At 46.7% G+C, this 12,385-nt stretch overlaps 1 protein-coding gene across 1 annotated transcript; it reads right to left on the reverse strand.

Annotated features, from left to right (window-relative positions):
- Nucleotides 1-296: 296 nt before the first annotated feature.
- Nucleotides 297-1,669, reverse strand: LOC120846101 (zinc finger BED domain-containing protein 4-like). Its single transcript, XM_042292205.1, has 2 exons — nucleotides 413-1,669; nucleotides 297-329 (listed from the first exon to the last, which is right to left on the reverse strand). Exons 1-2 carry the CDS (start codon nucleotides 1,667-1,669, stop codon nucleotides 297-299), a joined length of 1,290 nt encoding a protein of 429 aa, XP_042148139.1.
- Between the last annotated feature and the right edge of the window lie 10,716 nt (nucleotides 1,670-12,385).

Consider the following 12,385-nt stretch of genomic DNA (forward strand, 5'->3'; position numbering starts at 1 on the left):
CACTTAGGTAGTCGGTCACTTGTCCAGCAGCAGGTTGATGTGCAGTCTCCTGGTGTGCACTGGAGCTTAAAGAGGCAAAAACAGCCCACACTGTACTTGAAGTGGTTGCACTGTGACTTGGGCCTGCACTGCTGGGAGAGTCTGGAACATGCTCCTGCTGTGCTGGCGCAAGCTCTTCTGCTGTTGTCGTGAGCAAAGCCCTTGCCCATTTCTTTTCACTCTCTGTGAGGTAGCAAATGTTCTTATACCGTGGGTCGATCAGCATTGCAAGTGCAGGCACAGGGGACATTTTCAGATCAGGAAACCTTGTAGCGAGACTGCGTGCAAGACTGTAAGCAAATGGTGCTGCTTCTTCACCTCCGGTTTTGTGCTCTTGAAGCACGACATGTGTACAGTGAAGCAATGGAATCACTTGTGAAAGCGTGGGATACCTATCAGCCGACAACTCTGCCGTGGCCTGTTGCAGGGGCTGCAATACTTTTACTACAGCAGCCATTAGTTTCCATTCTTTTGTGCTTAAGTTCTCCACGGAATCCGACTCTGAAAGTTCTGCAGAAATAGGGGCACGCAGTTTCACCAATCTTTCCATCATTGAATGTTCGCTATTCCAACGAGTGGAGACATCCTGGACCACTTCCAGAGCATTCATGTGCATGTCCTTCTGGATCTCGATGAGTCGCCCGCGAGCTCGTGCGCTTCTTTTGTAGTGCCCCACAATGCATCTTGCTTTTGCACAAAGCTGAGAGAAGATAGCAACTTCTTTTTTTGCGTCGTTAATGCACAGTTGCAGCGTGTGGGCAAAGCACTGGAGGCCCAACCACGGCGACCTAGCGACGGCTGAAACAAAATTCCTTGCATTGTCCGTGACGACAAAGATAGGGATGTTGTCAGGAAGATCCCACTCTTCAACGACTGTCCGGAGGAAGCGCAAAACGTTCTCTGCGGTGTGCTCTTCAGGCATTTCCTTGCAGGCTAAAGCGTACACGTGCTGCACGAAGTCTTCATCCAGTACGTGAACGGTCACGCACACGTAACTGTCGCCCGCTCTCGAAGTCCACCCATCAGTTGTTAACGTGTAACACTCGACTGCGCCTTCGAAGATGGCTCGAATACGCTTTTTCAGTTCAGATTTTTTCGCAGCGTACAAGTCTGGAATGACAGTTCTTGAAAACGTTTTCCGCGACGGAACAACATACTCAGGAATCGCATACCTGATCATGTCAATGAAACTTTCGTCTTCAACCACGCTGTACGGCTGGAAGGCACGAGCGATGAACGTGGCGATTTTCTTGGTCATTTCCTTTGCCTTCGGCGCCGTTGGTTGTAGCTTTGGTTTGAAGACGGTAGCCACCGATGACTGAGATGAATTTGGTTTCGTTTCATCTTTTCTTGTGGTCAGGCGCTGGTTCCGCTGACGCTGAACCTGGTAGGCTTTGTACTTGCCAGGATGCCTCTTCAGATGAGTGACCAACGTCGTGGTCGTCCCGGTGGGAGTCTTCAAAATTGATCCACAGGCTTCGCAGCGTGCGGCACCCTTTTCGGAGAGCTTGGAGTAAAAGCTCCAAATCGGGTTGGCGTACGTCGAGCACGAGGCGGTGGACTGAGAATCGCGTTCGCAGGGCTCTGAACAAAGCCGGTCGCGCTCTGAAGAGCACGCCATCGACGCCATTTTGACCGTTGATTTGGCAGAAGTGATGTCGCTGGCGATCGGTCGCCAGGTGTGTACTGAGTTCGGGTGCACGAAATGGTCGGAAGCTTGCGCCACCTGGCCGGAAATCAAAGCCCGAGTATTCGGAAAGGTCGAATAATTCGATATTTTCGAATAATTCGATTTTGTCGAATACTTCAATTCGATTCGAGGCGAATGCCGAATAGAACAGAATTCGATGGGCTATTCGGAATAACCGAATATTCGCCCATCCCTAGAAATTTGTGCCTATTGTGTCCGCAGCAAAAAAAGAATCAGCAACGACTGGGAAAGTAGGAAGATCATGGTACATTATTGCTCAGGAAAGCTAATTGTTATATTATTCTTTCATTGTATACGATATACACTGTCGTTTCAGTCATTCAGAATGCGATGAACGTAAGTGTCTGAACCAGGCCTCGTGTAAACAAGCAAGCTCGGCGTTTGGACATAGCGGTTGTCACAGCATATGTTGTCTTCGTTGCAGATAACCAACTTAGCCAGCAAAGTATGACTGCAAGCCTGGGGTCTTTAATTTGCACTAAAATGTTCATCTAGATTGAAACGGGCAGAGGTGGGGATCAACCCCATGATTCTAAGATTCAGAACAGATAAATGTGCAGAATCCCCAATGATTGCACATATCAGGCACTATTCAGTCACCCGACATCCACAGCTCTCAAAAATAATCTCGCATGGGAACAAAAGCGTATGGAAATGGAATAATCCCTATCTATGAGTGTGCATTTTGTCTGAGCTTTGGAAAGCTATCTGCTAAAAGTGTTAAAAGCAAGGTACCCTTGAAGTGCTCACGAGAATGAAGCCATTTCTTTCTTCGTTTACCAGCTAACAGAGTTTGTGTAGTTGGGTGCCAGCTAACACGTTATACACAATTGACATTCCGAGTTAATATAACTAGGAAAGCTTTAATGATTCTTTTTATGTTTGCAGTTGACTTATCCGAGGATGAGGAGGAGGAGGAAGAGGAGGAGGAGGAGGACGACGATGGTGTTCAACCCACGGCAACAGCAAGAACTCGTAGGGCACGGCCCATGGCAGTGGGTGCATCTGTGAGAGATGCACTTGTTCGCCATGCTTTCACTTAAAAGAACAATGAGGTTGTTTTGAATTTCTTTTTTATAATGTGCGTTCTTGAAGATCTTGGGTCACACATGTGACAATGGTATAATAAAGTTCCCCCCAGTGTCATGTGCTTCGCTCTGGCATTGTTATCAGCTCACTGGGCCATTAGAGTCCGCTGTTGTCGCCCCAAATTGCCCCAATTGTCGCCTCAAATTTGCAATGTCTGAGGAATTTTGTTTTACTTTCCTTTTGCGCTTGATCTTTCACTTTATTTGCAAAATTTCTCTTGTTATCCATGGGTGATGTCGTTGTGCTCTCACGTCCCTTGTCGGAACAAAGTGATATGTACAGTAGGAAACAATACTCTTAAATGTTTTCCATAATTCGGTAACATCACTTAACTGACTAAAATGGTCAAAATGTTCATCTAAATAATCGAGGATGGACACATCATCAGCATTTTGAAAATCTCTGACAGCATTTTATGATCTGACACTCCGACGAGCACATGTGCTTTATCCACTTCCACTATGTTGCTAACAAAAAGTAAGTCCAGAATTGATTGGCTCGTATCTGTTACTCTTGTCGGGCTGTCACAAGATTAAAACTGAGTGCTATATCTAACAAAAGCTCGGAGGACGCCATTTCATTTTTACCTAGTTTTTGCCTTGCCCAATCAATATCAGCATGATTGAAGTCTCCAGTCAAAATAATTTTAGTTTTGTCATTGAAGCACAACGCCATGTAATCGCACAATTCTTCTAAAAACCTCGGGGCGGTGTTTGGTGGCCTACATACAGCACTAACAACAAACACGTTACCGTGAACTTTAATCTTACACCATAGCACCTCCCCGTTGACAACGCAATCTAATGGTACCAGGTCCACCGAACTTTTTGCGATAATAGCCATGCCGCCGCCCCTTGACCCTCTGTCTTTCCTAATCATTTTGTAACAAGGCGGATTAACTTCATTATTACCAATACCAGTGTGAAGCCCCGTTTCCGTGATGACGACCACGTCGGGGTCATGAGTTAGCAAGATTGTTTCCAAATCATCTACTTTATTCACAATACTTTGCGCATTGAAGGCAAGAAGTCGAAACGTCTTTCGGTGGGGTTTCCCGGAGTGTGCTTGACGTCATTTTACACTTTTTTGTCGAGTTGGTCGATTTCTTTTACTTGCACACTTGCCCCACCATTATCATCCCATTTGAAAATTTGGCCTCCTATCTTAATTTTATCGTGAATCAAGAAGACAGTTTCCCCGTTATCGCAATTGGGTTTACTGGTTTTCCACAATTGTTTGTGCCTTTGAATAGTCTGCCAAGAATAATCGTGTTCTAGCGTTATTTTAGTCCCTTTCAAACACCTTCACTTTTTTAGCACGTTTTCCTTTTCTGCATAGTCCAGAAATTTAACTACAACTGGGCGGTTTTTGTTTGATTTTCGCCCCACGCGATGTATACGCTCGACTATATTAACATGAATTCCAAGTTTTTCTTCAAACACATCACCAACTACTTTTGACCGCAATGAGTCATTTGTTTCCCCTTGAGCCTCTGGAAGACCAAAAACCACGAGATTGTTACGGCGGCTCCGATCTTCTAAGTCGACGATTTTTTTTTGGCATTCCTTCAAGTCATCATCGATTGCCTTAACATGTTTTTCAATGCTTATGATTTTAACCTTTTGTTCTTTCATTTCTTGAACTGTTGCTTCAATTTGATTTACTTTTTTTGTTAGACCTTCAAATTTGTCTGCAAATTGCTTTATGATGATGATGATGATTAGGAGTTTATTGGCGCAGCAGCAACGAGGGCCATAATGCGCCAAACTTAACGTATTTCGAGCATATTATAACAAAAGTTTACTTTGAGGCTACATATTTACAAATGGTATAAATATCCAGTTTGTTTTAAAAAGTCTAAGACACGGCTGAATGGAACTAAAGGTTTATCACCAAGCAAAAAAGAGGGATGAAATGGGAGATGATCCCTAAAAAGTTCGAGAAAACATGATTGACGGAGTGGTTGATGGGACGAACAATGCCACAAAATGTGCAACACGGTCAGAAGCTCTCCACAATGTTCACATAGTGCAACATCCTCACCACGAAGCAGATACTGATGTGTCACACGGGAGTGACCTATTCTTAGACGGCATAGAAGAACCCCCACACGACGTTCCCTGTTGTAAGAGCTCTCCCAAACGCCCAGAACGGGCTTGATAGTGTGAAGTTTGTTGTTGCTCTCTGTATCCCATTCCAGCTGCCATTTGAGAAAAATAGATTTCCTCAGAAGTGGTTTCAAGTCTTGGTAAGGTAAGCAATGGAATGTTATAGACGAGCCTTGGGCAGATCGGCCAATTTATCCGCCTCTTCATTGCCCAAAATCCCAACGTGGCTTGGCACCCAGCAGAATTTAATGTCCCGACCGCGTCGCAGGACGCTATTGACCTTACCATGTAGATGTAGTGCAAGGCGGTTCTTTGTGGGCATCAGGAAGGACACAGCCAATAAGGCACTTTGCGAGTCGACTAAAATTACAGCTTTCATAATACTATTGTCGAGTATATGTTCGACCGCTAGTAAAATAGCATAAAGCTCTCCAGTGAAAATGCTTGCCCTAGAGTCAGCTTGTGTGGCTTTGCTGTAGGAGGCGGAATAGAAAGCACATTCTACAAAAGACGACGATTTGGACCCATCTGTATAAAACTCCAGGTAGTCTGCATATTTTTGTTGCAAGGAGAGGAACTCCTGCCGGAGAATTTATGTTGAAATGACCCTCTTACTGTATTTTGCGAGTGACCAGTCACAGAAAACCGGCAGAGCATCCCAAGGGGCAACCCTACGAGTGTTTTTAAGCAAGGGAATCTCATGAAGGGGGATATTAAGGGATTGACAAGTACTTTGCAAACGGAGGCTTAATGGTCTAACAATGCTCAGCTTGTTTTCAAAAAGCTGTGAGCTTCTGCAAAGTATGAAGGGCAATGTAGGAGGGATGTTTTGGATTTGAAAATACTTTGTAAGCATAAGAGACGCTGAGGTACTGCCTCCGCTTCTCGAGGGACATTTGATGCGTATCAACATACAAACTCTTCACAGGAGATGTGCGAAATGCACCTGTAGAAAGTCGTAGTCCAAGGTGGTGTATTGGGTCAAGCATCTTAAAGGGACCATGAAATGATTTTAAAATCGAGTTTCATCCACCGCACGTCGTAAAAGGTGTGAAAAGAAACACAAAAACACAAAAATAGGGAGCCCAAAAAAATTATTTGCTATAGAACTTTTAAAAGAAAACTGGACTCTTTTGCGCCTTCCTTCCTTCGCCTGTTCACTACGATGCATACGCAGAATCGGTGCACGTCAGCCGAATCCACATCGCCTATTGGGTAAGAGCCTACCTCACCAGCACCGCGATCGTAAACAATAAATAGCCGGCGAATGTTTCCTAAAAGTTTTGTTAAATAATATTCAGATCCACATTTTGTAGCATAATTAGAGATGTGTGGCGAAAATTGCCAAATTTGATAATGCTGAGAGCCAAGCGCCATCTATCGTGTGGTAAACGAAGCAACTACTGCGCTTGCGCAGTAGGGCAGGGCCGCCAGTTACTTGGGTGACGGCGACCGACGAACATTTATTTTCTTTGTTTTCCTTCCTCTCAAAACTCTGACTGACTGAACGTTTATTTTTCTACGTGTTCTTCCCGCGCGTGCCGACTTCAAGCAGCAAGAAAACAGTACTTAAAACAGACCACGACGAACAAGAACGCTGGATTCACCGACTCCGACGAAGCGTATAGGCCTAGCAGGCATTCCGACTCGGCGCTGCGTTGCTTCGTCGCAAGACCGTCTGCCTACGACCGGCTGGCGTGCTAAATGGAATATGCCCGCGCGACCCTTGTGGACCCTTCCCGTATTATAGTTTGATCACTGACCTCAATTCTAGATTAAGAGGTGAGGAGGTCAATCTCTTCCCCTTGTTTTCCGAGGCAGTGTTGACGAACACTCGTCGAAAAGGGACTCTCGTCGATTCTATCTTCTTGTTTTGTGTGATATAGAGCTGAAATAAACGCCGTATGGATTGCCTTCGTAACACGGTATGTACACTTTGTTATTGGTATGCCATTTTTATTCTGACAGACTGCACGTCACTGTCGACCCCGGTCCAACCTTTCTTTGCCGAGTGTCGCGTCAGTATCGAGTTGCAATCGTAAAAGAACTGTCCCGAAGCGCTTACCAACAGCGCGAATACAAGACTTCCATCAAGCGCGCGCGTCCGCTCCGAGTGTAAGCAGGTATTTACGTGGCTCTTGCTCACACTCGTAGTTCAAACGTATCTTTTTTAACGTCGGCTCGCTCCTGCATCTCCGAGGCCGCGAAAAACGCCATCTACGTCGCTTTGCAAACGACTGACACGGGCCGGCCCTTCTGCCAACAATGACGGGGTGGTGACAAGACTCGCTGCACTTCCCAACAGGCATACCGGCGTATGGGACTAGTCCCATGCTGTCGCTGTAGCGCAACATATCTCATTGAATTTCGCTCAGCTGCGATGCGGCGATGAGAGGCGCCGATTCAGGAAATACGTCGGTGACATCAGCGCAGTAAAACCTACCGGCGCACCCCAACTCGTTGCCGCTAACACTCCCATTCTCCTACTGCCGAGAGAACTTCCGGTTCCGGAAACGGTCTACGTCACGGCTTCTTTTGCGGTCAGTTGGAGAGAATGAAAAAGTCGATATTTCAATAATTTTTTGTGTAAAAGTTAATAAACCGAGACGAAAACGGATGCCTGTTCGGCATTCAGTGAACATTGACGGTTTAATGTAAAAGTTATCTGGAAAAAGTAAAAAGGTCATTTCATGGTCCCTTTAAGAGCAGATGGCCGTGCTGACCCATATACTACTGCACCATAGTCGAGGCGGGATCGAACTAAGGAGTTATACAGTTGCAGGAGACAGCGCCTATCAGAACCCCACGACATATGCGACAGCACCTTTAGGATACTTGATGACATCAAGCATTTCCGTTTTAAAGTTTTCAGATGGCGCACAAAGGCAAGTTTCTTGTCAAAAATCACACCCAAAAATTTGTGTTCTTGCTGGACTGATATTTCAATGCTGTTAAGATGCAAGGAAGGATCAAAAGACAATCCCCGGCGTAATGAAAAAGGAACGCAGACTGTTTTTTCAGGAGAAAATTTGAAGCCATTTTCGTCTGCCCACTTACACATTCTATTGATTGTAAGTTGCAACTGTCGTTCACAACTGGAGAGGTTACAGGAAAACAGAGATTTGCACATCATCCACATATAGAGAGTAATTTACTGATGATGGCATAACCTTAGCTAGACTGTTAATCTTTACAGCAAAGAGGGTAACGCTCAGCACTCCTCCTTGAGGAACACCATTTTCTTGAGAGAAAACATCTGACAGTGTGGAGCCCAATCGGACTTGAAAAGTTCTTTCGCTGAGAAACCTCTGTATGCACTGAAGCATGCGGCCCCGCACACCACAGTCGTACAAGTCACGAAGTATTCCGTACCTCCATGTGGTATCATATGCTTTGTGCAAATCAAAAAACACTGAGACACAATGCTGCCGGTGTACAAATGCCTCACGTATAGCCGTCTCTAGACGAACCAAATGATCTGTGGTCACTCGTCCCTCCCGAAAGCCGCACTGGTTTACATCAAATAAATTCTCAGTCTTTAAGAAATGGACAAGACGACGATTCACAAGCCGCTCATAAGTCTTCCCTAAGCAACTTGTGAGTGCAATGAGGCGATAGCTTGTAGGAGTGGAAGGGTCTTTCCCTGGTTTCAAGAAAGGGATTATGTGGGCATGTTTCCAGCAACGAGGAAAGGCAGCAGCTTGCCATAGATGATTAAAAAAAGTTAACAGACCGTTCATAGATTCAGGGGACAGTTTCCTTAACATTTCATAGTGGAGTCTGTCTGGCCCTGGTGCAGACTGCTTTTTTGCACCAAGAGCAACCTTGAGTTCGCACATTGTGAATGGTCTATTGTAAAAATATGAACCACCCTCTGACATCGAGATGGGCTGCTTTTCAACAGTCGACTGAAACTTCTTGAATTTTTCGCTAAAATTTAAGGAGCTACTAATAAGCTGAAAATGCTCCCCAAGAACATTTGCATGATCTTGCAGCGATACAGAGGGGGAAGAAAACAGAGGAGTTCGGAAAGATTGGTAATCTCCTCGAACTTTCCACAGGCAATCCCACACTTCTTTAGCTGGAACAAAGCTATTTAGAGAAGATATATATTTTTTCCATGATGTCCTCTTCGCCTCTTTCCGTGTCCAACGTGCCTTGGCCCTATACTTTTTAAGTTCAATCAGGTTAAAAGCAGTGGGATAACGGAGAAATATACCCCATGCCTGGTTCTGTTTCCTGCGAGTGACAGTGCAGTCCTCATTCCACCAAGGTTTGCATCTCCGGGGTAGGACACCGGATGTTTGAGGAATAGAAGATGCAGCAGCATTAATTAGACATTCAGTGACAAACATTGTCGCTTCCTCGGGGGACATACTGCGAAAGAGCGATGGATCCAGTACGGCATTTAAACCAAAAAGAGCCCAGTCAGCCTTCTCTAATTTCCACTTTGGAAGGCAGGTCGCAAGCGACGGAAGAGGGATTGAGCTTTCTAAAATTATGGGGAAATGATCACTGCCAAATGGATTATCTAAAACCTTCCATGAAAAGCACGGAAGTAAAGCTGGTGATGATATGGAAAGGCCTATTGATGTAAAGGTGTTATGAGCAGCACTAAAAAACGTTGGCTCCTTTTTATTCAGAAGACAGAGCCCGGAGGATAATAAAAGTCGTTCAATAACTCCACCACGGGAATCCTGACGAACACTGCCCCACAAAGGGTGGTGGGCGTTAAAATCACCTAAAATTAAAAAAGGCTTAGGCAGCTGATCTACGAGTCCTTGTAGCTCGTGGAGCTGCAATGGAACGTTGGGTGGCAGGTAGAGAGAGACGAGGGTGATGAGTCGGTCAAGGAGAACGCGAACTGCTACAGCCTCGAGTGGTGTTTGTAGAGGAACCTGAGCACACACAACCCCGCTCTGCACTACTACTGCGACACCTCCAGAAGGGCTAGGAGAAAGGCGATCCTTCCTAAAAACCTGGGGACGGCGTAAGACCTGTGTGTGTTTGTCATTCAGATAGGTTTCCTGTAAACAGAGTGCCACAGGATGAAGCTCATCGAGGAAAAGATTAATGTCGTCAATATTATGAAGAAGGCCGCGACAGTCCCATTGCATGATACCCAATTGTTTACTCATAGCAGTGCTAAAATTAAAATAAACTTTAACTTATAAACTGCAAGAATGGGTAAAATTGGGTTACTAAGGTTTAAAATCAATTTTTATGCGAGGAGCATTTTTCTTTTTCGCGCAATCATTCTGCTTCCCACTAGAGGTAGTGGGAGCAGCGAGGGAGGACTCCGATCCCGAGAGGATAGCCCCGTCGTCGGATCTGAGCCAACACTCTTCCATGGGCTCTTCCGGTGGTGTCGTCAGTTGACCCTTGGGGGTCAACTGCTTCGACGTCTCACCGGGCTTCCTCAGGGCAGTGGTTCGGGGTGGCTGGCCCCGGCCCCGGGGGAACGCAGAGGCAGGGGGGGCCAACCCCTGCTCTGGGGTAGATGCCGACGGGCCAGCACCCTCCCTGGGTTTGGAATGTGGTGCCGTTGGCACCGTTCCCATGGGTTTGGATGGGGACTCTGCCGGGACCCGCAGATCGTCTGGAGACGTCTGGGTTCCCAGCGATGCCATTACTGGCCGTGCAGGTCCCCTACGCACGACCTCGGCATATCCGCCTTTCGCCAAGAAAGAAAAACGTTTTTTTGCTTCATGGTAGGGAATATTTTCCTTTGCCTTTAGAGCAAGGACTTCTTTCTCTTGCTTCCAGAATGGACAGGAGCGGGAGTATGCCGGGTGCAAACTGTCACAGTTTGTGCATTTTAGACTGTTCTCACAAGTGTCAGCAACATGCTCTCTGCTGGAGCACTTGGCGCAAGTGTCGGCTCCCCTACAGCTCCGTGACCCATGGCCGAACCGTTGGCACTTAAAGCACCTCTAAGATTCGGCACATAGGGCCGTACACGGCACCGTAGGTAGCCAGCCTTCAGAGTTTCTGGTAGTGTAGTCGAATCAAAGGTCAGAATGACGTGTTTGGTTTTCCGTTCAACGCCGTCTCGGCGGATGGTTATGCGGCGTGCAGCTACCACCCCTTGGCCAGAGAGGCCCTCAACAATCTCTGCCTCAGATGTTTCAAGTACGTCATCCTCAGAGATGACTCCCTGTACGGTGTTCAGCTTGCGATGAGGTGTTACACTGACTTTGTAATCTGCGACGGAGTTCAAAGCTAGGAGAGCTTCACTTTGTTGTTTTGTATTAGTTTCGACAAGAAGGTCACCTGATGCCATCTTTTTGGCATTAAAATTAAATCCAATAATACCTTCAAGCACCCTTGATATGAGAAAGGGGGATAATTTTGCAAGTGGCTTTTCGTCCTCTGAGTGAAGTACTAGAAACTTTGGGAATTTTATAAATTCAATACGCTGTGCAGGATGGTCTTTTACTTCGGTGCGGACCCTTTTCAGGGCCCGATCAGTGTTTTTTTGTTTGGAACCTATAAAGATGGGAAGGGAAGTTCAGTGCCCGGGTGCACCGCCCACCACGGAGCCCAACAAGGGGGTAGGTAATGTGCCATAGCAAGAAAGGCTTGGCTGACACAATTACACTACCAGTGCTGCCCGGGCACTATACCCTAGTGTGGTTGCAGGGACAGGACCTGTTTCCACTCAAGGTTGGCCCTTGCTGCCTAAGAAGGTGGAAAAGGAAGGAAGAGAGTGTGGAAGAAAAGAGAAAGAGGTGGGAGGAAAAGTGAAAGAGGGAAGAAGAGGGTAGAAGAGGCGACTGACTGAATCATCCTGGTCGGGCCAAGCCAGGACACCCGTCTACGAGAAGCAGAGGTCGAAGCGGTGTATTGCCTCGCCCGGGGGGCCCCGAAGGGTCCAAACATACCCCGGGCTCAGCTCAACCACCAGGGTCCCCTTTTACCCGGACACGGGTTAAGCCACGCACAGCCAGGCGTGGGTGGGTAAACCCACATGGCTCGGGGTTCGCGGTGGCGCCACTCACCAAGCACCTACCAAGGCAGGTGCCCCCTGCGTGCGGGTATGGTGGCCCGTGTGGCTGGGGTCCGTGGTGGCGCTACTCACCAAGCACCTAACACCGAAGGTGTAGGCGCCCCCTGCGGGGACAGAGACAGATGAAAACAAGATGAGCAAAGCCAAAGAAAGAGGGTGGTCATAGCCAGCCGTCCACAGTTTTTGGACGTAACACCGGGAAGGCAAACACTGTAAACGTGAAATTAGTACTGTCGAGACCGGTTATAATGAAATAGCGGCTACGGTGAAGCGATAACGATTTTCCATTGCCTTTTGCAGTTAGTTAACTGACGTTGGTTATAACGAAATAGCGGATTTCCGACTCCCAATGACTTCATTATAACTGGTCTCAACAGTACAGTCATTCCCATGAGAGTTCCACGGGACCTGGCATTCATGAGTATAGCA

This window comes from Ixodes scapularis, unplaced genomic scaffold (assembly GCF_016920785.2).
Source record: "Ixodes scapularis isolate PalLabHiFi unplaced genomic scaffold, ASM1692078v2 PGA_scaffold39__5_contigs__length_11793443, whole genome shotgun sequence".
NCBI classification, from domain to species: domain Eukaryota; kingdom Metazoa; phylum Arthropoda; class Arachnida; order Ixodida; family Ixodidae; genus Ixodes; species Ixodes scapularis.